The sequence below is a fragment of the Pinus tabuliformis genome, chromosome 1_2 (assembly GCF_031772625.1).
Source record: "Pinus tabuliformis cultivar Carrire ecotype Pingquan chromosome 1_2, CPIR1, whole genome shotgun sequence".
Classification (NCBI taxonomy): domain Eukaryota; kingdom Viridiplantae; phylum Streptophyta; class Pinopsida; order Pinales; family Pinaceae; genus Pinus; species Pinus tabuliformis.
Window position 1 is genome coordinate 1,148,125,686 of NC_142298.1, and position 25,301 is coordinate 1,148,150,986.

The 25,301-nt window shown below is 40.1% G+C and overlaps 1 protein-coding gene across 2 annotated transcripts in view; it reads left to right on the forward strand.

The window, feature by feature from the left end:
* Positions 1-4,032: 4,032 nt before the first annotated feature.
* Positions 4,033-25,301, forward strand: part of LOC149210280 (SAND family protein) — a 213,747-nt gene continuing 192,478 nt past the window's right edge. Inside the window, exon 1 of one of the 2 annotated variants that reach the window (XM_089396668.1) lies at positions 4,033-4,894. In XM_089396668.1, the coding sequence (XP_089252794.1) occupies positions 4,370-4,894 (525 nt within the window). In that variant the 5' untranslated portion in view covers positions 4,033-4,369. The remainder of the gene's footprint in view (positions 4,895-25,301) is intronic. The other variant, XM_089396669.1, reaches the window with a different exon arrangement.

Here is a 25,301-nt window from a genome sequence, read left to right on the forward strand (position 1 = left end):
ATGGACTGCTTTGGAAGAGACCTGGCAAAAGAAGTAGCTAAAGGGATCACATGATTTGGAACAGAGATAGATTAAAGATGAATAGGAATGGCAGGCCATTGTACAATACTAGAGGCAGGTTGGGCAAGCTCAGGATTTCATCCATCATTTGTAGGTTGTCTAGGAGAGGCAGGGATGTCAACAGTACCAGGATGAGGCTGCAATACATCATCAGGATGAGCTAGTGGGTGAGGCAAGACAACTTGATTGCAAAGGTTGGTCTCACCAATTTGAAGGATCTAATTGAATTATGCCAAGTTCATATCAAAATGTATAGATAATTAAGCCCTTTTGTTTTAACCTTCCCGCCAAATAATATTGGGCCTTCTACCCCTTTCTCCTTTGTTTCTTCTATTGTTTTTGTTGAAAAAATCATCTAAAAATCTAAATCAAACATCAATAATAAAAAAGTATCATACACAAAACAATAAACTAATTGCAAATTTTGTTAAATATATTAAATATGGCCTAGATGATTGTGCAATTGTTCAAGCATAAACATGAATGTGATACAGGGAAATATGATGCGGAAAAACCTTCAAATGAAACCAGTCATCCATCAAAATTCCTTATCTCTCAAATCAAGCCATGACATATAATTCTTTTCACGACTATCCCATACAATTTCCAATAATTCCAAGAGTATTTCTATATTGCAATTTGATTTTCAAACCTTCATTATGTAAAGTGGAATCATGGAAGAGATTATGATTTTTTTAGGGAAATATGTAATAAAATGACAAATGGTAGAATGATAATAAAAAGTTGAAGTATTAATAATAGTAAACCTTTCATACTTGTCAACTAAAGAAGAGGAGGGGAACAAGCTCTGTATTGGAGGACCCATTACAACAATCTTATATATTTAAATCTTTAGCACCGATCCATCAAAGCTACAAGATAGACTTATGCTATAAATTTTTAACATTGAGTGACGTCCAATACATGTTCGATAATCAATGTAAGCATCACATTTTAGAAATGTTTGTAAGACCCTTGCATAGTTAGGGTTTTCTTCTTTTGCTCACATAATCTTTATACACATATTTTTTCTCCTTTAAACCTTTGTTTTTTCTCCAACCGTCCACATATATTTCTTGTAATTACTGTGAATAAGACTTATATGTTTATTAGAATTTACCATAGTAAATTGTAAACCTCTAGTTGTATCAAAACCAATATTGAGTATGAGTGAGCTATCATACTCACTGGCATACAACAATGACTTTTAATTAACATCAATTCATGATTTTTTTAAACAATGCATGGCTTTCCTGTTAAACAAAAAAACTTCCAATGATTTTCAATGCTAAGACTTCAACTGTATTGGCAGTCAAAACTAAATAACAATGTAATCTTCCCTCTACATAAAACCTTAAACATTTTATAATAACTCTAGTAGTATTTAGTTCAAACTAGACAAAACTAACACATCTTAACCAAAACCACATCACTATCTACAAGAAGCGAGATATAAGACTTGATAGTTCAAGGTTTCAAAATAGGGCTTATAGCCACAACCATTCTTCAAAGTCTGCACCCAAATAACTTCATAATGGAGCTCGACTAGTTATTTAAAAGAGTTTGCATGTACACAATTTTGTAACAATATTAAATTAGAGCCACAAATAGGTCATGTTTTGAACAAAGCCTCCCAGAGAGTATTAAAAAAATGTTTCTTCATACAAACCACAACAACCATTTCCAAAGTTTGTTAACCAAGAAGGACTCATAATGCAACCATTTTTGACATAACCTTCATATTAAAATAACTCAGAGGTAGAGAAAGTCGAAGACCAGTTTCATAAACCATAACCTTTTCTTCTTTTATCAAATGAAGTAGCATACAATTGTGGGGGAAGAGAGTTTGTGAAAAATATGAACATGTGGAAGTAACAATGAAAACCTAGCAACCAAGCCTCCAACCTTTTCTTTAACAACCAAGACTAGGGAAAGAGGGATACAAGACTTTAAAGCATGTAACAAATGGAGTCAATTTAATCCTTAATCACAAAATATTCAACCACTAGACTGAAATGGATACTAACCTCGTATAATGATGCAAAGTGGCTTTTAAAAACCCTTTTGAGCAACCATTAAGATTCCAGAGTTAAAACAATTCCACCACCATCTAGAACAGAGCCAAAGTTAACATTAAACTTACCAAATGACAACTTCTTGACAAGGCAGGGGTAACTTCCCAAGACCAACCAATTGCAAAGCCAACGCTTTTTTTTTCTCATAAATGCATGGGGCAATGTATTGACCATGTTAGGCCCAAGACACATTCTAAAATGTTTATCAAACATTAACAAATGGAACCAATTTAATCCTTAATCACAAAATATGCAATCACGAAGACTGCAATGGATATTAACCTCGTATAGTGATGCAAATTGGCTTTTAAAAACCCTTTTGAGCAACGGTTAAGATTCTAGAGCCAAAACAATTCCACCACCATCTAGAATAGAGCCAAAGATACCAATAAACTAATCGAATGACAACTTCTTGACAATGCAGGGGTAACTTCCCATGGCCAACCAACTGTAAAGCCAACACTTTCTTTTCTCATTAATGCAAGGGGAAATGTATTGACCATGTTAGGCCCAAGACATAATCTAAATTGTTGATCAAATGTCCAACCCTCATAAAAGACCATGTAAGTCATATTGAGCGCAGAGTGATAAATGCATGCAAGGCGATGGACAATATCCCATATTGCTTGTTGCAATGTCATTTAAATGTTATATGAATGCAAACACCATCATATTATACAAATAATTAACTCATGCACATCAACCATAAGTGTGTGCATTGTGTACCATGACACTATCATGTTATAAGTTAAAGTTAGTATTAAACCATGGTTGTATTCGTAGTGCCAAAACATATAAATGCACATCCTTTTAAATGTAATATCAAAACCATGTTATATAACATTAATCCCTTTTAGATGTCATAACATTATATTTCAACGATGATGGTGATGCAACGCTAGCATAAACCAATATAAAATTGATAAATGATCACTAATCCTTGTTACTCCCTTAATTTCCATGCCACAACTATACACAAAAAAAACTAGAATTACAATATGCTCAATTACATATGAATATGGTGCGAGGAGTAATCATAACAAAGATTCAAACTTTAGTTGATTTTCTTTCTAGGGTACCCTACTTATTTACATTAATTATCATTTTTTGCATAACAAATGAAGAGAATTCGCAGTGCTTTGCAAATTTTAAAGAATCACAGGAGTGTAGGTGTCAACACTTTCTAGATCTTCCAACTGCTAAAGTGTATGTAGGGGCTTGGATTGCCTTATTGCTATTTTGCTTATAACTTGCACAATGTTGCTAATAATTCTTCATGATGTACTCTTCCCTCATAGTTATTGAGCTTCCTCCATCTTGTGCCTTCACAAAAATTATCCCTAAAACTTACATACTAGTAAGACATACACCCTTGCTATCTTACCACCACTATAACTTAAACAAACTTGATATCATATAGAATTTATCACAATAAATATTTTTTGTTTTATAAAAATATTAAAATTAATTAATAATTTTTGTATATTTATACAATAAAAATATAACTCATATAAATCATTTTTTCCTATTAAGATATGTCACCTTAATATTAACTAAAAAAAATCATAATTTGAAAAAGACATTTATAAAAAATTTAAAATCTAGCTGATTATGAGATCATGTAATAAAAAATAAGTTTATAAATTTGAAAAAAAATATTACAAATACAATAAATATAAGGTAGAGGAATACAAAACAATCACGGATTTTCAAAGGTAGCAATATCTTAAAAAAAAATGACCAAATTGACGAAAAATTACGTATAAATCAGGGGCTGAAAACCACAGTGCCATTAAAGCCCACTCAAAGCTTCTAACCATTTCAAACCAATTACAGTACAAAAAAAACTGAAAATTTAACGCAAGGATGAAAATGACTGGCGTGACGTGACAGATATCGCAATGACGCAGAAAGTCCATTCGGATCTACGAATTTTCTTTTTGTCGCCGACTCGCCCCCCAAGTCCGATTTATCAGGCCAAGAGATTTTCATAAATTTCCTAACGCTAGGACAGTATTTGCTGCCCAAATCCAATACTGATTTCCATCACTCACGCGATTCAGAGGTTTCGGCCGATCGAACTAGGCGGTTTTGGCAGTCTCACAGAGCTCTGCGCTGGTTTGGAACTACCGGGTACAAGAGCTCTGAAGAATTGGATGGATCGAGTCTTTACCGGCTTCCGGAAACTGCAATGACCTTATGAATACTTTTCAAAATTCCCTGCCGTGAATTCCATGGCTCGAGAAAGTGATCTGAATCAAAAGGAATCTGTAAACCCCGAAGAATTTTACGAGTCTTACGAGGATTTATTCGAGGACGAGGACTTGGATTCCGGGCCTTGTTATCTTCCCGAGAAAGAGAATAATAATAGTAAGAAGGGCAGTGATAATGATGCTGCTGCTGCTTTAATTGAGCAAGGTGTTAGTCAGATCAAGGGATTGGCCATTTCTGCAGAGAAGAATGGAGACTGTAACCCTAGAATACCGCCTGATGAAAACGAAATTTCCCTTAATGACGGGCGGGGTGTCCTTAGAATTGGTGGAGGATCAGAGGATGGCGTAATTAAGGGCGAGGAGAATGAGGTTTTGGAAATTGGCAATGGAGGCAGTCCTAGCAGCAGTGGATATGACGGTGGGACTGGTAGCAGTGGCAGCAGTGCATCCAATTTCAGCTGTGCAGTTGCGGATAGGACCGTGGAGCAATTTGGCGAGCGTGGCAATGGAGCTGAATGGGTGGCGGGGAAGCGGCATGCAAATGAGGTTTGCTGTCTGAATATTCATCTTTCCCCACTTTTTTTGGAAGATGGTTCTATACATATATCACAATACATACAATGACATTAAAAATAAAAAAGTGGGCTGCTAGGGCAACAACCACGAGCACTGGCATCGCCCAAATTAACTACCTCAATATTTATATAACGAAACTACCATCAACCAAAATTTTGATAATACCTACCGCTTGGTGCGGGCGATTATTTTCAGAAAATCAAAACTACCATTTTGGTAATTACAAAGATCAAGATTATGATCATCAAAATCTTGAAAGTTGTATCGTCAAGCAGTTGCAGGGATCATACCTGTATCGAGAGGATCATCCATGTGACTGTTCTGCTGCCCTCCCCAGTCCTGAAATGGCAGTTTGGTGTCTGGTGCAGTTAAATTACGTAATCGTTCTCCTCCTTCGGGGGTTCAAAACTACCATCAACCAAAATTTTGATAATACCTACCGCTTGGTGCGGGCGATTATTTTCAGAAAATCAAAACTACCATTTTGGCAATTACAAAGATCAAGATTATGATCATCAAAATCTTGAAAGTTGTATCGTCAAGCAGTTGCAGGGATCATACCTGTATCGAGAGGATCATCCATGTGACTGTTCTGCTGCCCTCCCCAGTCCTGAAATGGCAGTTTGGTGTCTGGTGCAGTTAAATTACGTAATCGTTCTCCTCCTTCGGGGCTTCTGTTTCGGAGATCACAAATCCCAGCCCAGGAAATTGATCATTCTGAGGCCTAGGAGGAGGGCTCCAGCCTCCGAGGTCAGTAATGTCGTTGCTTCCTGTGCTTGCTCATAGCTGGGTCTGCTGTCTGCCAGGGCCGACCACCACTCCGTTGTTATTGCCGAGACCAGGCTGAGGGGTTTATTAGTTTGCAAGAAGCTCCAAACACAAGGTGCAAGGGACACCTCCTTAGTAGTCCAGAAGCTGACAGAGATGGGCTAGGTCCAGTTCAACCTTCTTGACTTGAATAATAATCTACATGGAAAGATTAGCACATACAACCGAACTGTCAGTACAAGTCAATTTTTTTTGCAGGGGTTTGATTCAATATCACATCATTTCTTTCTAACCAAATTAGAAATAAGATTTCAAACCTGTCAAACTGGCATGGAGATTGCAAGTGAACAGATTATGGATGCCTATATCCTAGCAATGTTGTTTTCCAAGAGATAGGATTCAGGGACAGATGACCAGAGAAGTTCGAGCCCCATTGCCACACTAATTTGGTAAAAGGGAAGAAACAAAAAATATGCTTAAGTGACTCAGGCCTGTTGTAAATGGGGCATTTGGGGAGAGGGGTACGCAGGTGAACAAGGCAATGGTCAACAACCAGGCCTCCTAGAATGAGGGACCAGGCAAAGAGGGCTTTCTTGGGCTGAATTAGAGATATCCAGAAGATCCTAATCCTGAAAGGCCAGGTAGTCTATTCATATTTAAGCTGCCATAGCTTATTTCAATGCGCATCAGGTATTGGCCTCCCAACAAGCCATTGAGAGCTATTTGAAGGTTTATATTAATGTTGATGTTTTTTCATTTCTTTTGTCAAAAAGAATGATTGAATTCACAATAAATGTCAACATTATCACCAAGTTCTGAAACTTGGAAATAGATGCACCTGTTTGAGGATCTCTATATAAATTCTTTTGCCTTAAGATGACAAATTGGTTTCAGATTGGAGGTCACTCAAAAGTTTCTAGTTTTCTTAGATGCCTTGATGAACCAAAGTGTCCAATTTCTAGATGGAATAAAATGCAATCTAGGCTTTGTGACTTGATCCTTGAGGCTTGTATGAACCTACTTCAGAGTGGCCTAAAACAAGGATGACTCTTTCAAAGTTGAGAACGTTTGATGTTTCAATGGGTCCATTTGGTACTTACTGTTGGCCTTTATTAAAAAAGTTCCAATAAAAAGTTAAGTAGGGATGTAATGTCCTCTCCAAATTGATGCCTTATGTAGGACGAAATAGCCTATCCGACCTTGTAGGCTATAGTCTTGTTAAAGAGGTAAAAACCCAATTTTTCCTATGTTGGGTTAACATTGGGCAAAAATTGGGTCAACTGGGGCTAAATTAGGTGTTGCACACTTGTTGGAGCCCATCTATAAATAGAAGAGGGTTGAGATCAAACGAGGCATCATTAATTGTGGATCAAACCATCTGATATTCTTGAGTTGGAGCTCTGAGGGTTTTAAGACCCCTTCCTTTCTACTAATTTCGGTGGTGAAAGATTCCACCCAAATTAGTTTATTTTCTTTTTCTTCTATTTGTTCTTGCATAGGAAAAATTCATCATCCTAGTACGACTAGGTATTTTAACGGAAATTTGGAGATTGGACGAATTCTTAGAAGATAATCTCTGATCAAATCATACTAGTGGTGGCTTGTTAAAATTGGCAACTAGGGCCAAATTCCACCTTGGGAGCTCATTTGATGGAGATGATGATTGTATTAAATTCCTCTTTTCGAGAGGACCAAAATTGACATAAAGATCATCTAATTTGGACAAGCAGAAGTGTGTTTTGAATTTATACCCACACATGTGCAAATGGTTCAGGTCCGCCACATCATCATGTAGGATCATCAAGCCCAATGGACGTGACTCTTCACCCTCAACAACTTGTATAAAAACAAGTGCCCTCTCACCGCGTTTGGCATCACCATCACACACATTTCTTCTCTCCTCTCATTGGTTCGTACAACTATTGGGTAGATCTTCTCTCTCTCACACATGTGGCAAAAGGACGAATTTTTTGGGAAAATTGCAGAGCCGAATTTCAGGATTGTTGCAAGAGTTTGACCAGCATTGATCGAGCACTTTGACTCATCCTTTGATTGCGATTTTTGTGGGAAAATTTCGTTTTTGGCAAGCCATGCAGTTCGACACAAGAACCGAGAAATTTCGGGCACTTTGACCGCAAGGCTAACTGTAGGGTTGACCGCAAAGTTGACCAAGTTTAACCATAATTTTCAAGACTGTTTTGGGTTGAATTTGACTTGGTTTGACCGAGCTTCAAGAGGACTATTTGACTATTGCATTGACCATCTTTGACTTTCTGGTTAGGGTTGAGTTTGACTACAGATTTGACAGGGTTGTTTTGACTTTGATTTGGCAAGTCAATTTTGACTTTTGTACTCTCTCTCTTTGTTGAACATTTGATATAATAATAAGAAGAATTGATCAAAGGGTTTTCCCCACATTGGGGTTTTTCCTTGGCATCCGCCAAATCTGGTGTCCTCTTGTCTTGGCTTGTCTTCTGCATTTTATTTTATGTTCTATCTACAATTATTGTCAATGTGATTGCTATTGGAAAACTAAATTGAAATTGTCATTGGGCTGCTAAAGGAACATTGAAGTAATTGTGCTAAGCATAGAACATACCATTGTTAACTAAAATTAACATGGTATCAAAGCCCAGGTGAAGACAAAGCCTAAGCAAGAGAGAGAAAAGCAGTCACATAAAAAAACATTTATTGGACAAGTTTCAATGGTTTCTTCATCTTACTTCAAGATTGGGGACAAGCTCAATGACAAATCTGACTATCATGCATGGCTTTGGACTTGACTTTGCAGGAGCATGAAGTATTGGACAATGTGCAGGGAAAAGTGGTGGAGCCTCCTTCAAATGCACCAACTACTGCTGAGACGAAGTATAGAAAAGGTGAGGTCAAAGCAAAGAAAATTTTGGTTGATTCTATTCAAAAGCATTTGATTGCCTATATTTTTGATTTGGGAACTTCTAAGGAAATATATGATAAGTTGGCTGGGATGTTCGAAGTGAACAATGCAAATCAAATCCTCTTTCTCAAAAACAAGCGAAGGACGTCAAGATGGATAAAGGGGAGTCCATCCAATCCTACTTCATGAGAATCACACAAATCAAGAATGACATTTTATCTATTGGAGAAGTTATTGCTGACAATGAGCTCACTTTCATTGCACTTGGGGGTCTTTCAAGAGCATGGGATGTGTTTAACACCACCATTCTCAACAATGACAAGATTCCTAGTTTCGATGAATTATTGGCTAGATGCACTCAAGAGGAGACAAGGATGATGGAGAGAGACAAGCCTTCAAATGGAAATGAACCCACTGCTTACTCCACTCATGCAAAGAAGAAAAATAATGCTGGTCCAAGGAGACAGGGTCAAGGGTTCAAGCAGGGATTCAAAGAAGGAAGAAAAGGAAGGTGTTTCAATTGTAACAGGTTCAACCACTATGCTAGAGAGTGTCCTCACAAGAAGAACTCTCCAAGGGATGATGACAACAACAACAACAAAGGCAATGGCAATCAAAGGAACAACAAGTTCAATAATAAAGGAAAAATGAATGCTCTTGCTGCTCAATATGGAAATGGTTGACCTCCCAAAAGATCAAGAAACTCCAAGAATGAGGAAAGTAATGTTGTAGAAAAAGAAAAGGAATTTTATTTTATTTCGCTCTATCTACTGCCTCTCCTTTGGACACTTTGGATCATTGGTTGATTGATAGTGGAGCCTCAAGGCACTTCACTAGGTGGTACAAGGAGACCCTCTCAAATTTGGTTGAAAAGAAGACTAATTTGGAGATCATACTTGGAGATAATGCTACCTATCCTGTGAAAGGAATAGGCACTGTCACTTTTCACTTAAATCAAGGTCAAACCATTCGTCTGCAAGAAGTATTGTATGCAGTGATTTGAAGAAGAACTTGGTGTCTATTTTTCCGATGGAAGATAAAGGCTTCAAGGTAGCATTCATTGATGGAAAGGTACGTATTTGGCAAAGAAACCCTAAAGATGCATTTACACTTGGATTTAGTGTTGAAGGTTTGTATCAAATTGAAGGAAGTACTTTGGGAGACTTGACTTGCGACGCTTCACTTCAATCTGAGCTATGGCACCGAAGGTTCGCCCACTTACATTACAAAGCCTTACCGGGGGTAAGGAAGATGGTCACAGGTATGCCCGATTTCAACATGAATCATGAAGGAGTTTGTCAGGGTTGTGCAACTAGGAAATTCACAAGGCGACCATTCCCCTCAAGTGAAAGCCAAACTACCAATATTCTTCAATTGGTCCATTCTGACTTATCTAGTATGTTGGCCATAACATCATTGGGAGGATACTTATACTATGCAATTTTTGTGGATGACTTCTCTTGTAAAACGTGAATCTATTTCTTGAAGAAGAAGGATGAAGTGTTCAAATGGTTCTATTCTTTCAAAACTTTGGTGGACAATCAAACAGGGAAGAAGATAAAGATATTGAGGACCAACGATGGAACCGAATATGAATTAAATGAATTCAGTGACTTTTGCAGAGAGGCTAGCATTAAGAGGGAGACAACTGTTCCATATGCTCCTGAGCAAAATGGATTTGTTGAAAGGAAGAACCGAACAATCATGGAAGCCACCTGTGCCATGCTCCATGATCAAGGTCTAACAAAGTCCTTATGGGGAGAAGTTGCCAACACTACTGTGTATGTTCAAAATAGGAGTCCGCATCAAGCACTAGATTTCAAGACACCCGAAGAAGTTTTCACTAGTAAGAAACTTGATGTTTCTCATTTTGGAATATTTGGTTGTGTTATGTATTTTCATGTGCTTAAAGAGAAAAGAAACAAGTTGGAAGCATCCGGAAAGAAAGGTATATTTGTGGGCTACAATGAAAATTCAAAGGCATATAGAATCTATGTGCCTAGTCAAAGAGACGTGGAAATAATCCACAATGTCACCTTCGATGAAGACACTGCAATTGGGAAGGCCAAAGATCTCTCCATTCTAAGGAAGGATAATGATGATTCTGTAGAAAAGTTGGATGAACCTCTAATAGATGAGCTTATGCCCGATGTTGAAGGATTGATGGATCCCATTGATCCACCTCTTGGTGATCCCTCTACCTCAAGGAAAAGACCTTTGTGTCTCAAAGATACGCTCGATGATGCTGAAAGACATATTGCTACAAGAGGGACATTCCGTGAAAGCAAGAAGCCGAACAAGTATCAAGGGTACTTAGCTGCTATGAGTACTGATGAGCCTAGGTATTGCAGCAAGAATGCTGCAACTCCCAGGGCTACCAACTTTACTTATCAACTCGGGCTTCGTATAAACTTTGGAGGTGACAGTGCTATATGCACAAGTAGAAGTGAAGGTACTGCCTGTTGTCATTGCTTATCTGGCATGAGACCTCAGGGGTTCCAAGCCAGACTTCTATAGGGTCAGAAGAAGCTTGATTTTGATGGAAGAAGAGCAAGCTACTCTATTGCAATAATGAAGGAACAACTTGTAATGCTAACTCACACCAGACCCTAGCTAACCAATTAAACAACTATGCTAAACAAAATTACTAGAACAACACTAATCTAATGCTAATTATCTAAGTTACAGAAGTAAAAGCATCAAAACTAGACTAAGGGGTAAGCAAAGGAAACTAAGCTAAGTCCGTTTTTAAGCGGAAGAGCAATCGGAGGACGAAATTGGCAAAAGAAGGACGTGAGGGAGCAACAACGCATGAGAACCGTTGGATCAAGCGGGTGAAAGGTAAATGAACGACTTAGATCGGAATACAGGAGGGTACATAGGTAGATGGGCGAACAGGGTTAACTGACACGATGGACGACTGAGATTATATTGCGGGGGCTAAGTCAAGAGATGGATAGACATGATTAATCGGCAAATGGACTACCGATATTAGATCGCGGGAAAAAGAAACGTGTGGAAATGGTAGCGGGTTGGCGGAGGTGGTAAGCTGTATTTCGCGTGCCCTCAAAACCATACGTTGTATTTTGAAATTTCACGTGATTAGCCTCCCCGAGGGACACGTAGCATGGAGAAGCCACTCCTTTCGCTTGCCCTTGGGCGGCTAATAATCGGATAGAAATCCACACAATATGGCGCGATAGCCGTTGGATCAGGCAGGGTTGATCAACGACGGAGATCAGCCAAGCTAGTTGGCGATCGGGTGAAGCGACAACCGTCGGATCAATGGATAGATCGATGGTGGAGGTTAAAGCGGGGGAAGAAAACGTACGGAAATGACGGAGCGGGTTTAGAGGGCGGTAAGCTGTTTATCGCGCGCCCTCAAAGCTGTAAGTGGTTTTCTATAATTTTATGCGATTAGCCTCACTGGGCGACATGTAGCACAGGGAAACCACTCTTATTACGTGCCTTCGGGCGGATAACGACCGGATAGAAATCCATGTGATATGGCGCGATAGCCGTCGGATCTATCTAGGCAGATCAACGGTGGAGACTTGACCGAGCTGGTTGGCGAGCGGGTGCGCGATAGCCGTCGGATCCGACAAGGCAGATCGACGGTTGGGATTTAAAGTGCACAAAGTCAAATGCTAAAAGCGAATTCAGGCGGTGATTGGTTAGTTTTGCTTGTGAAAGGCGATCTACCGGTAAAAATCGTTTAAACATGAATTATCAACTTCCGCTAAGCGTTTCGTGCTGAAGGAGAATGAAATGGGAATGTGAGGGAGATCAAATGACAGGAAGAGAGTGAAGGAACAGGTGACCATGAAATGACTGAATGACCATGAAATGAACCAAGTAACAATGTAATGAACCAGTGACTGCGTTAAACGACAAACTTCATGCAAAACTGAAACTCTATGTTTTTGGGGTTGCTGCAGGGTTTCTTCCTCACGTCATGGTCCTAGAGGGAGGAGGTGAGGTCGAGACACCTGTGGACAACCTTATGGATCTTTTCTTTGCTAACTTGCTAACTGAATGAAATCATAAATGATCTACTCTGCACTACTGTAATGAGACTGCAACTATTTAAGCAGATGAATAGTTAAACAATAAACCTCTAGAATGGAAATGAACTACTTAAGCAGATGAACAGAAAACAGGAAACTATGCTACTTAACAATACAATAAAGAGGAGCTTTGGCTGCTAGGGTCGGGCCCTAACCCAAGAGCTTTAGCCCTTTGAGCTAACGTAGTGCTGGCTCAAAACAAAACTCATCTTCATTATAAAAGAACACTGTATTACATCAAAACTGTTACAAGTTTGCACTTGGACACAAAGTAGAGTGAAAAGTCCGAATACTTCTAATGCTTGCTAACTGACTAAAAAAACTGAGGTCCTAAGCCCTTCTATTTATACATCTGAAGTCTCCAACGACTTCCTTCAAAATTAGGGAGGCACAACTCCCAACTCAATGATAAACTTGTGCTTTCCCTTTCACTAAGTCAACTGCCTTTTAGTATGGAGGTTGCTTGTACTTTCACTTGCTTGGTTGCCTTCTAGTACCCCTGATTTGGCTTGTTTGCACTTTCACTTGCTTGGCTGCCTTCTAGGAGGGGGGTTATTTGGACTTTAGCTAATGGAGGGATATTCGAATGGAGGGGCAGTAAATGAGGAGGATTTATCTCCTGTAATACCTCTCCCTTGTCTCCTCCGAGTTTTTACCAAGTTCCTTTACCATAGTTCCTTGCTTTTATCTTTTATTCCTGCATTACGTGCACATTAGATCACAAAGCAAAATATCCAACTCTAACTCATCTCATAAGCAAAATATAATCAAAAGTATGCAATAAGTTGTGAGAATAGTTGGTTTGACTAAGCTAGGAGGTGAATTAAGGCCAATTAAGGCCCATATAATTACTCAATGATGAGGCTCATCATCACCCCCTACTGAAAGTGTTGCTCATCCTCTGAGCAACTTAGTGGCTTTGGTAGCCTCTCTAACATCCTATGCTTTTGCTGTGGTCTCTTCTTCTTGTTCATAGAAGCTTGCTTTCCTTTCTACTTCTTCCCACTGATATTCTCTGATCTTCAAGCTATGTGGCAGTGTTTTCCATCTCCTTATGCAGGCATGTATATTATCATTTCTTAGTAGCCTAAACATGTCCTCAAAATGTGAAATTGCTTGCTCTTGGGCAACAAGATATCTAAGTGCTAGTTGAGGATCATTTGCAATTAGATTATTTGTGTGGATTAGGGCCATGGGATTTGATTGTTCAACTGCTTCTCTGTCCTTGAAGCCACTTAGCTCTTTTGTTTCTTGCTGTTTTTTTTTTTGTTTCAATGCCTTCTTCCTCTTCTGTTTCAACATCATGTTCCTTTGTATTAGTGTCTTCTTCATCATGTCCCTCTGTATTAGTTTCTTCCTTATCCACCTCATCCCTATCTAGCTCTGTATCTTCTTCTTCTTGTTTTGCCTCCTCCTCACTGACAGAAGGACTAACACCATAGATGAAGGTTCTGATGTCATCCTCTGCTGGTAAGTCATTGAAGACTGTCCATGTTATAGGGATCCTGGGGTTTAGGAGGGCATCCTCAATGAGGATTCTGATCAACCCATGGTGAGCCAACGGTTGGGAATTTCCTTTCTTTACTTTGCTGCTGGAGTCCATGAGTGATTGCATCAGAAAATAGGGTATGCTGAATCTTTGGTGAACTGGTGTTTCTACCCCAAATATTAGTTCTTCAAGCATTCTAAAATGGTAGCCATAAACAATATTGTATCTACCCTCACATGAGATATACTTGATGAGCATCTTGCTTGTGAGGCTTGAAGAGGAAATGAGCAAATTCTTGAGAAAACAGAGTTTCCTGTGTATGTAATCCACTAGCCCCTTTTTTTTTTAAAGGAAGCTGGCCACCTTTTTACTTACAAACCAACTACCTCTTAACCTTTACAACTTTTGATCAAATGATGCATATGAGTGAGTGAGCAAGATACTTACTTGTGGCCTTAATGCCACGTTGTAGTTGTCAAAGATCAGAGGTGCTGTTGATGGTCATTCTTCTTCCTCCTCTGTTGTTTGTTGATGGTTTCTTGATTGCAGATCTGATGCTGCAGCTGCTATTGCATGGTCATCTTTCTTCCTCTTCTGCTGTCTGCTGATGGTGTCTGTGATTGCAGATTTGATGCTGCTGAATGTATAGAGGGAGTAGGAGCGTGTGAAGGCAGGAATGATGGTAATAGATGAGGTGAGGGGTTAGATCATGTCTAGAATGAATTTTGGGGATCTAACCAATCTACCAGTCAGGGGATCCTGTAGAAAACTCAATTTTCTCCTGAATTGGAGCAATGAAGTGAAAAACAATGGAATTTATGGAGGCATGCATGGTAAGGAGTGGAGGAGATGAACATATTTGAGGCAAGGCTCCCTTTGGATCTTCTCTTTGCTCCCTGATTGTCTTTCCCATCCTCCTGCAAATAACAATTATGTTTTCTCTCTTATTATATATATATATATATATTTTTTTTTTTTTAAACACGCATTCTGACTCAGAGTGGTTTTCACCCTAGATATTTGCCCTGGGCGCCTCAAGGAAGGTTTTCACCTAGGGATTTTCTTTTTCTTTCCATTTTTCTCATTCTTGGGCCGCTTCATGGAGGTTTTCCAACCAAAGATGGGACTTAGGTGCCTCGTGGAGGTTTTCACCTAAATCCTTATTTTTTTTTCTTTCTCTTTCAGTGACCTGATGAGGGAGGAGCTGAAACTTGCTCCACCATCATCACTGTCTTATTGATACTGTTAATGAACTCTTGTTTAGATAAAGGCCTCTTGTACATTTTCAATCTGTGTCTATTAACTAGTAATGGAATGGCTTCTTCATCTATAGTTCTGATCTGTACTGAACCATTGTCATGGCATCTTTCCACCACATAAGGTTCGACCCATTTTGTCCTTAGCTTGCCCTTGAAGTCTTTATACCTAGAGTCATATAACAATGTCCAATCTCTTTCTTGAAATTGCTTCTCCTTAATATGTTTGTCATGCTAGATTTTTCTTTGAAGCTGGACTATCTCTGTATGGAGGAGGGCCTGCATTTTGAATTCATCCAAGCCATTCAAATGGAACAATCTTTCTTTCTGTGCCTGACTGAGATCCAAATCTAGTTGCGCTGTCATCCTCAATGTATTATATTCAAATTCAATGGACAACAAAGCCTTTTTCCCATAGACTAGCTCATAGGGTGTAAATTCAGTGGTCTTCCATGTTGTATTATAGGCCCAGGTGGCCTCAACTAGTCTTTCTGCCCAATCCTTTCTGCTGCTGTTCACTACCTTGGTTAGGATGTTCTCCAGTGCTCTGTTGGTCACCTCCACTTGCCCATTAGCTTGTGGATGATAAGGAGTGGAGGTCCTATGCTTGATTTTGTGATGCTTGAGCAGTTCTTCAATCATGCTGGAGGTAAACTGGCTGCCTTGGTCTGTGACTAGCTCTCTAGGGTACCCAAATTTGTAGAATATATTCTCCCTTAGGAACTCAGCCACCTTTTCTTCTGTTGCTGCCTTAATTGCCTTGGTTTCAGCCCACTTAGTCAAGTAATCAGTGCACACAATAATGTGTTGTTTTTGCTTTGAAGGATTGATAAGCCCAATGAAGTCCATGCCCTACTTGTCAAATGGCTCGAAATTCACTTGAGGTTGTAGGGGCATTTCATCTCTTGGAGTATGGCTTTCCCATCCTTTGACACCGATCACACTGACTAATGTACTTTCTCACATCTTGATGAAGAGTAGGCCAATAATAGCCAGCTTGCAACACTTTGAATGTTGTCCTCTTTGCTGCAAAGTGACCTCCACAAGGCCCATCATGACATATCAAAAGGATGTCAAAGACTTCCTCTTCCCTTACACATCTTCTCAAGATTTGATTTGGGCCAAGTTTGAACAGATTGCCCCCAATCTAGGTGAAGGGGGCACTTTTCCTGATTATCTTGCTCTTTTCTCTGGAGGGCAGGTTTGGTGGGAACTGTGCTGATACCAAATAGTTTGCTATATCAACAAACCATGGGGAGAGCACTGAAATAGCAAACAAATGCTCGTCTGGTAACTGATCATCCACCATTCCTTCTTCACCTGCAGGCAAATTCATCCTAGATAGAAAGTCAGCAACAACATTCTCCTTACCAGGCTTATCAACAATAGTTAGATCAAACTGCTGTAATAAAAGTAACCATCTTATGATTCTAGCATTTACATCTGGTTTGTTCATTAAATATTTAATTGCAGCATGATCAGTATGCACAAATGTCTGATAGCCTGTAATGTAATGCCTAAACTTGTTCAATGAATGCACAACAGCCAGGAGTTCTTTTTCGGTCACAGTATAATTTAACTCAGCCTTTGACAGGTTTTTACTGGTAAAATAGATGGCATAAGGCAATTTCTCCTCTACCTGACCTAAGGCTGCTCCTATGGCTTTATGTGAGGCATCAACATGGATATGAAAAGGGAGGGCCCAATTTGGGCCTCTAAGGATTGGTGCAGTGGTTAATTTACCTTTTAGAATATCTAGGGCCTCTTGACAGCTCTTTGACCATATAAATTCAGAATCTTTGGCCAACAATCCAAACAAAGGAGAGGCTAACTTGTTGAAGTCCTTTATGAACCTTCTGTAGTATTCAGCTAACCCCAAGAAACTCCTGACATCTCTATGCTTTTGTGGAGGTGGGACCCTTTGGATGATGGCTATTTTGTTTGGGTCCACCTGCAGTCCTTGCTGAGATATGGAATGACCTAGCATAGTCCCTTCAGTCATTAAGAATTCACATTTTTCTGGACTGAGAGACAGGTTCATTTCAATGCATTTGCGTAATACTTTGCCTAGGTTAGTCAGGGCTTCTTGGAAATCATAGCCATAAGGTGTAAAATCATCCATATAGATTTCCACAGCGTCATGCACTAGTTCAGCAAAAATACTCAAGACTACTCTCTGGAAAGTGGTAGGAGCATTGCATAAGCCAAAAGGAAGGACCCTATAGGCAAAAGTACCCTAAGGACAGGTGAATGTGGTTTTATCTTGGTCTTCTGGTCAGATTTGGATTTGGTTGTACCCTCTAAATCCATCTAGGAAAGAAAAGAACTTCTTCCCTGCCAGGCCATCTAGCACTTGGTCAATGAAGGGTAGGGGAAAATGACCTTTCTTTGTGGCTTTGTTCAACTCCCTATAATCGACACAAATCCTCCACTTATCATTCTTCTTGGGAACTAACACTAAATGAAAGATCCACTCATTGTCAGAGATAGGGTAAATGAACCCTACATCTAATAGTTTTTGCAGTTCTTCTTTGACGATGTCTTTAAGGGTTGGATTCACTCTCCTTTATGGTTGCCTAATTGGCTTGCAACCTTCCTTGATGTATATGTGGTGAGTACACACTGAGGGGTGTACTCCCATCATTTCCTTATAGCTCCAAGCGAAGGCTTCTAGGTTTTCTTTCAACAATTTGCATAGCTGTTCCTCTTCTAAAGTAGAAAGAGATGGATTGATCTTCAAGGTTTTCTCTGGGCCAAATTCTATGGCTTTGACTCAAAGTGGGTTGGAATTGGTTAAGCATAAGTCAATTTGATGATTGTTCAGTGTTTCCTTTACTTTTTCAAATGGTAATGAACTAGAAGTTGGACTTTGGAGCGGGTGTTCAATTAAGTCATCCTCCTTTTGTTGTCCTCCTCCTATGATCGCTTCCAAAGCATAAAGTTGGGCAGAATAAAGCTCATCTTCTTCCTCCTCCTCCAACCATAAAGGTAAATCATGTTCTAGGGAGGGTTGAGCAGGAGGGTATAAGACTAACTGTTTGGACATATGCCCATTCTTGATGGTCATATTCCTAGCTCTGCAGCTAATGTAGGCATCAACTGTGGCCAACCATGGCCTCCCAAGGATGAGAGGGTAACCAGTAAGTTTAGCCTTAGGTTGGAGAACTAGAAAATCTGTAGGGTACTCCTAAGAATGAATGGGTACCATCACATCCTCCACAATTCCCTCAGGGTTGACTGTGGAACGGTTTGCAAGCTGCAACACGGTTGTGGTCTTCCTTAACTGGAGGTTAAGCTTGAGCATGGTGTCCTTGGTCATCACATTAATGGCGGCCCCAAGATCAATCAGTTTGTGGGACAATGTTGCCATTGATGTGCATATCAACTACAAGGCTTCTAGGGTCTAAGTATTTTGGACATATTACCTGCCCCAACATTAAGTCAGATAACTGCCCAATGACATTAATGGCAGGGGCATCCCTTTTTCTTCTTTCTGAATGCTTAAAGCATTTCCCCTTAATCAATTTATTGTAAATAGGAACATCTTTGATTGCCTGGAGAAGGGGGATCTTTACACATAGGTTTTTCAATTCTCCTAGAAGTTCAGTTTCTTCTGGGGTAGGCTGGAGTGGTTGGGCTAATCTTTCAGGAAAGGGTGGATTTGCTTTAAGGTTGCTTTCCTCTCTTTCTTCCTCAACCTCCCTATGTGGAGAGGGAGGTTGGTTATCTAGGAGAATTCTCCCAGATCTTAGGTTGATCTCCTAGATTTCTATAGCATAAGCTGGGTATGATGTCTCTCCACCGTATCCTTGTTGAGCCTGCCTATTGTTTGGGTTTGGATTTGGCTGGGTAGGCATCTGGGGTTGCCTAGGTGGAGCAGAGTGTAGGAGTTGTGGTTGGGTAGGTGGTGGAGGCAATAGGGCTGGAACATTGTTGACTTGGGGCCTCCACCCCTGGGGTGGGGTATTCCACTGGTGTTGTGGCTGAATGTAAGGTTGAAATGACTGGCTGGCTGGCTGGGAATGATACTGAGGTGCATAGGACCAAGGAGGGGGTGTAGACCAGGAAGGTTGAGCAGGGGGTCCCCAAGAAGGTATAGCTGTGGTTTGGTTGGGTCTGTAATATGCATGGGATGATCCTTGCATACCCTGCTGGTATGGTCTAGGCCCAAGAGGTCTCCTTTGGTTGATGTAGCAAAGCTGCTTAATGACCCCTTCAGCTCCTTGATATACAACTTTGAGTCCAGGTAAAGAAGGGCACTTGTCTGTGGAGTGGTTTTCTTCACAGACTGAGCAAATCTCAATATAGTTCAATGGGCATTCATTCCTAGGATGCCTCCTGGTGCATCTAGGACAAAAGATGGCCAAGGCTCTCTCTGCTTCCTCTTACTTCCTTTTGATATTCATGGTATCCAATTGCAAGGCAAGGGTTTGCAGCATCTCACTTTTGAAGTCCTCCAGCATATTTCCAATTTCACCCTTGATGGATGTATTGGCCATAGGTTGACTACTCCTACCCTTTTTCTTGGTTGCCTTAGAATGGTTTCTAAAGACAGTCTTGATATCCTCATAGGGTAGTTCATAGATATCTTCTCTTGCTAACAAATGCAAGGTATCTAGGATATCCTCCCTTACTCCTCTAAGTAGTACCAGCTCCAGTGACTTAGGGTCAAGTGTGCACCTGGCCCTTTTGTAACTGAGCTGGAATCTTTCTTCATAGTCTTCTAAGGATTCATCCTAGCCTATGGTCATCCTAAAAATATCTTCTTTAGTGTCTTTTGACCTACAGTAGTCCCTATATTTGTTGTTAAAGGCCTGCTGCATCTGAGCCCAAGTTATGATGCTATCTCTAGGTAAACCCATGAACCAGCGCAACGTTGCATCCTTGAAGGTAGGTGGAAACAATTTTAAGTTCCCAAGTCACCTGACACGGGGGTTCAGGATTCGTAGGATACGGGGATTCAAGAGTCGGATTCAGACACATTGACCCCCCGGAACAGGACACGTAGGATTCGTTATATATCTATATATTTATTAAAAATTAGATATTTCTTACACAAATTTTCATTAATGATACAAATTCATACATTTCAAACATAGATCTTCATCTAGATGTTAGTTTTACAGTTTACAAAGTAAATTAGTAACATTATAGCATGCATAGTACATACAAAATTCAAATACATGTCACATAAATCATGATTCATAAATGAAAGACAACTTACAAGATAGTAAGATAAAGACACTAACAACTGTAGTTTTCTCATTAAACAATCAAATCAAAATGTGTTACATAGGTAGTGCAATGCCAATGGCAAATAGAAATAGAAAATATAAAACAACTATAGGTATACAAGTCTCAAGGCAATAGGTAGCCCATGACTCATGATTCAACAATCCTCATAGTCATCATTAGAATCAGCATCAATGTCCTCATCATCATGGTCACCAGACTCACCACTGCTCTCCTCTGCATCCTCCTCCTCCCCTGTATCCATAGTCGCCTTTGCATCTGTTGGTGTTGAGGATGACCCCTCTAAAATATCACTGTCATCAAATCTAACAGGCTCTAGCACTGGATCATTGAGATCCATGTTGGCCAATGCCAATTCGACACTGCTGTCTAGACCCATATCATCAGGAAAGACATCCCACATTTTTGTCTTTCCTCTCAACCACTCTTCCCTCTACCTGTAAATAAGAGGAAGGTTGGTGTGCACATACACCATTGTCTCTGCCTTGGACTGCTCAAGCTTGCTCTTCTTCACACTATAAAAATTCCCATATGTGCTCCAATTCCTATCGCAACAAGAGGATGAAGTCACCTGAGAGAGGAGCCTCATGGCTAACTGCTGAAGGGGAGGGTTGTTGCCCCATGATTTGCCCACCAAGAATAGGGCTTCTTAGCTCCCTTGTCTCTAATCACATCACATCCTGCAAATCGACTAGTGCCAGTGGAAAACTCTGCAAAGGCATCCTCCACCTCATCAAGAAAACTCTATCCTGAAAAACCCGCATGAATGCATCTTTCCTCCCCTGTGAGATTTCACCATCCATGTAAGGAGGGAATTTGCGAGAAGGTCCACCATTCAGCCACTCATGGTTGTATTATTTTGGGTTCAATGAGTGAACCAAACAATGTAAAGGTGTGCAATTCTTGTCCCATCTGCTGACAAGAATATCTTGTATCGTACCACATAAGGCCTCTGGTGATGTCTCATACTCAGGGCACTCACTTTGTAGAATAATGCTCCTCATAGACTCAATCATGGAATCCCATCCCTCATAAACCTTCCCTAAGATGGGTTTGTCTGTAACTGCAAATTGAAGCAAAGAAATGATAGGGTCCATGATCTGAATAATTAGATCTACCCTCTCCCACCAGGCATCATCTAGCACTGTGTCCTTCACACTTTTAGAGGCTACTCGATCTGTCTTTCTCCAAAAAGACCAAAACTCAGAAATAACCATGGCCCTAAGAGCGATATTGACCTCCCTCAACCTCTTCAACATCATGAATGAAGAGACAAACCGTGTATCAACAATCTTCAACAATGATAGATTGCTGTACTCCTTGTAGATAGTGAGGGCATTTTTATGATTTTGCACAAAGTTACGAATATCTCGTGCATCCTCAATAATGTTACCAATCCAAAGCACATCAGAAGCAATGGATTTCAATGCTAAGTTCAATGACTGGGCAATGCAAAGTGTCCAAAACACTTGTGGATATTTAGCTTCCACAATCATGCCAACAACCTTGCAAACAGGTGCATTATCTGTAATGATTTGCACACAAGAATCAACACCTACATCTTCAATAACTTTAATAAATAACTCACCCATAAATTGTGCATCCTTGTATTCTCCAAGTGTATCCACTGCTTTCAAGAAAACTGGACCATTCAAGGAAGACACCATGAAGTTGATGATTGGGTGTCGTGCTGGATCTGTCCATCCATCAGAAACAATGCTAACCCCAGATGTTGGCCATGATGCTTTAATAGGCTCAAGTATTTTTTGCACCTCTTTTTTTGCCTTTGTCAACAATGTGGTTCTAAGCTTCTCTAAACCAGGAGGCACATACCATGATGGAGACCCGTGAGTTAGAGCTCGACACATCTAAATAAATAGAGGTGAGCATGCAACATTAAATAATATGAAGTTTTGATAGAAAAAGAAGGCAATGATGAGATCAAGCTCTTTCTGTTTCTCTTTTTGAAAAATCTTGTCCATTGGACCAAGTGAAATTGCTTTTCCTTTTGCTGCTTGTCCCCCAATAGAACTCTCAAATGGAAATTTGGTGGTGCCTTTCCTCAAAAATGGAAGGGGGTCTTCATTCTTGGTTTTTCTTGATTTTGCAGCCACATTTGCCTACCAACAATGAACTCCTTTTCCATTTCTTTCCTCTTTTGTAAAGGAACAACTTTACAAGCTCCAATTCCACAATCTGGTAAAGCCAACAAATGGCCTTTCACATGGTAATATGTGCTTTTGAAAGAAATGTGGCAAAAGTTGCATTTCCATTGCACATTGCCTCCTCCCTTCCCCTTGGTGCTTGTCACATCCGCTCTTGTGATATATTTCCACAAGGGATATTTCTCAATGCTGTCTTTAAGTCCTTCTCTTCCCTCAACATTACTTGTAGCAGACTCTGATGGTATTGGGGGAAGAGGGGCATCTCCAATGGAGACATTCTTCTCCTTCCTTTGCCCCCTAACTGCTGTCCTTGATTGAGCCATGAATACTGTAAAAAAAATAAACAAAACATGTACAAATTTGTAAAAAAAATTCATATACAAACTGCTGTAATAGAAATGCAAAAAAAAAATAGAGATGAAATGCACTTACCTGGTGCTTGAATCTCCTTGCTGAACGCTCCACACCCTTAGCTCCTTGCTCCAAACCCTTAGCTTCTTGCCCACAACTCAATGTATGCAAAACTAAAAGAGAGAAATGGTAAATGACTGATAGAACAACGCGTTTTTATGCCCGCGGGTTTCCCTTTTTTGGGATTCAAATCCTAAAATTGTGACACGTTGTGTCCTAACGTGACACGTGCGGGATTCGATCGTGTCACGTTCTAGGATTTGAATCACCATTGAATCGTGTCAGATTCGTGGGATTCAGATGCAGGCCATTTCCAGCGAATCCGGTTTCTTGCTCATCCTCTGTATAGTCATAGGTTTGGGATATAACAACAAACTCAAACAGGAAAGTGTCAGGGTCCTGTGTGGTCAAGCCATGGAAATGAGGTAGAGCAGAGGGGATTATATTATTCATTTTAGTGTCCCCATTGGTTTCCCTAATGGGGAAGACACTCTCAATTCTCTTTCTATTTCCTCTGTCATCTTGGTTTTCAACCATTGTTTCAGTAGGAATAGGTTCTTCCTCTTCTTCCCCTATAGGTTCTTCAAATAGGTAAGGTTGCTCACCTAAAGGGTCTTCCAATTCACCGTCGGTGAAGAAGAAAGAAGGTTGACTGTGGGATGCAATGGGGGTATTTGACAAGAATTTTCCTGAATTATCCCTATTTCTAGGAGGCATGAAAGGAAATGTTTTTGGTTTTTTGTAAGATTTTTTTTTTAAAGTTGGAAAATACTCTGCAGAAAGGAAATCACTGATTGAACGAAAACCACTAACAAAAAGGAAACTACCTGTTGAATGAAAGACTACTGACAGAAAGAAAACTACTTGCAGAATAAAATTACTTAATTGAATGAAAAACCACTAATAAGAAGGAAACTACTTGCCGAATTGAAATTCTACTTGCAGAATGGAAAGGAACGCAGATAAATGCCAAATGAAAGAAAGAAACTAGTACTTTTGCAGAAATAAACTAATGGAAGAAAATTGAAGACTAGAAGTAGAAGAAAAGAAAGTTAGAGACTAGAAATAGAAGGAGCAGTAATCACTCCTACTCTGACACCTCCCTGGCAATGGTGCCAAAAGTGATGAGCCTAGGTATTGCAGCAAGAATGCTGCAACTCCCAGGGCTACCAGCTTTACTTATCAACTCGGGGTTCGTACAAACTTGGAGGTGATAGTGCTATATGCACAAGTAGAAGTGAAGGTATTGCCTGTTGTCACTGCTCATCTGGCAAGAGACCCCAGGGGTTCCAAGCTAGACTTCTATAGGGTCAGAAGAAGCTTGATTTTGATGGAAGAAGAGCAAATTTATTCTAAGGGGGAGCTACTCTACTGCAGTAATGAAGGAAACAACTTGTAATGCTAACTCACACCAGACCCTAGCTAACCAATTAAACAACTATGCTAAGCAGAATTACTAGAACAACACTAATCTAATGCTAATTATCTAAGTTACAAAAGTAAAAGCATCAAAACTAGACTAAGGGGTAAGCAAAGGAAACTAAGCTAAGTCTGTGTTTAAGTGGAAGAGTAGTCGAAGGACGAAATTGGCAAAAGAAGGACGTGAGGGAGCAACAACGCATGAGAACCGTTGGGTAAGGCGGGTGAAAGGTAAATGGACGACCGAGATTAGATCACAGGAGGGTACATAGGTAGATGGGCGAATGAGGTTAACTAACAGGATGGACAATTGAGATTATATCGCGGGGACTAAGTCAAGAGATGGACGGACATGATTAATCGGCAGATGGACGATGGAGATTAGATCGCGGACAAAAGAAACGTGCAGAAATGGTAGCGAGTTGGCGGAGGTGGTAAGCTATATTTCACGTGCCCTCAAAACCCTAAGCTGTATTTTGAAATTTCACGCGATTAGCCTCCCCGAGCGACACGTAGCACGGGGAAACCACTCTTTACGCGTGCTCTCAGGCAGATAATGATCAGACAGAAATCCGTGTGATATGGTGCGACAGCCGTTGGATCAGGTGAGGTTGATCAATAGTGGAGATCGGCCAAGCTAGCTGGCGATCGGG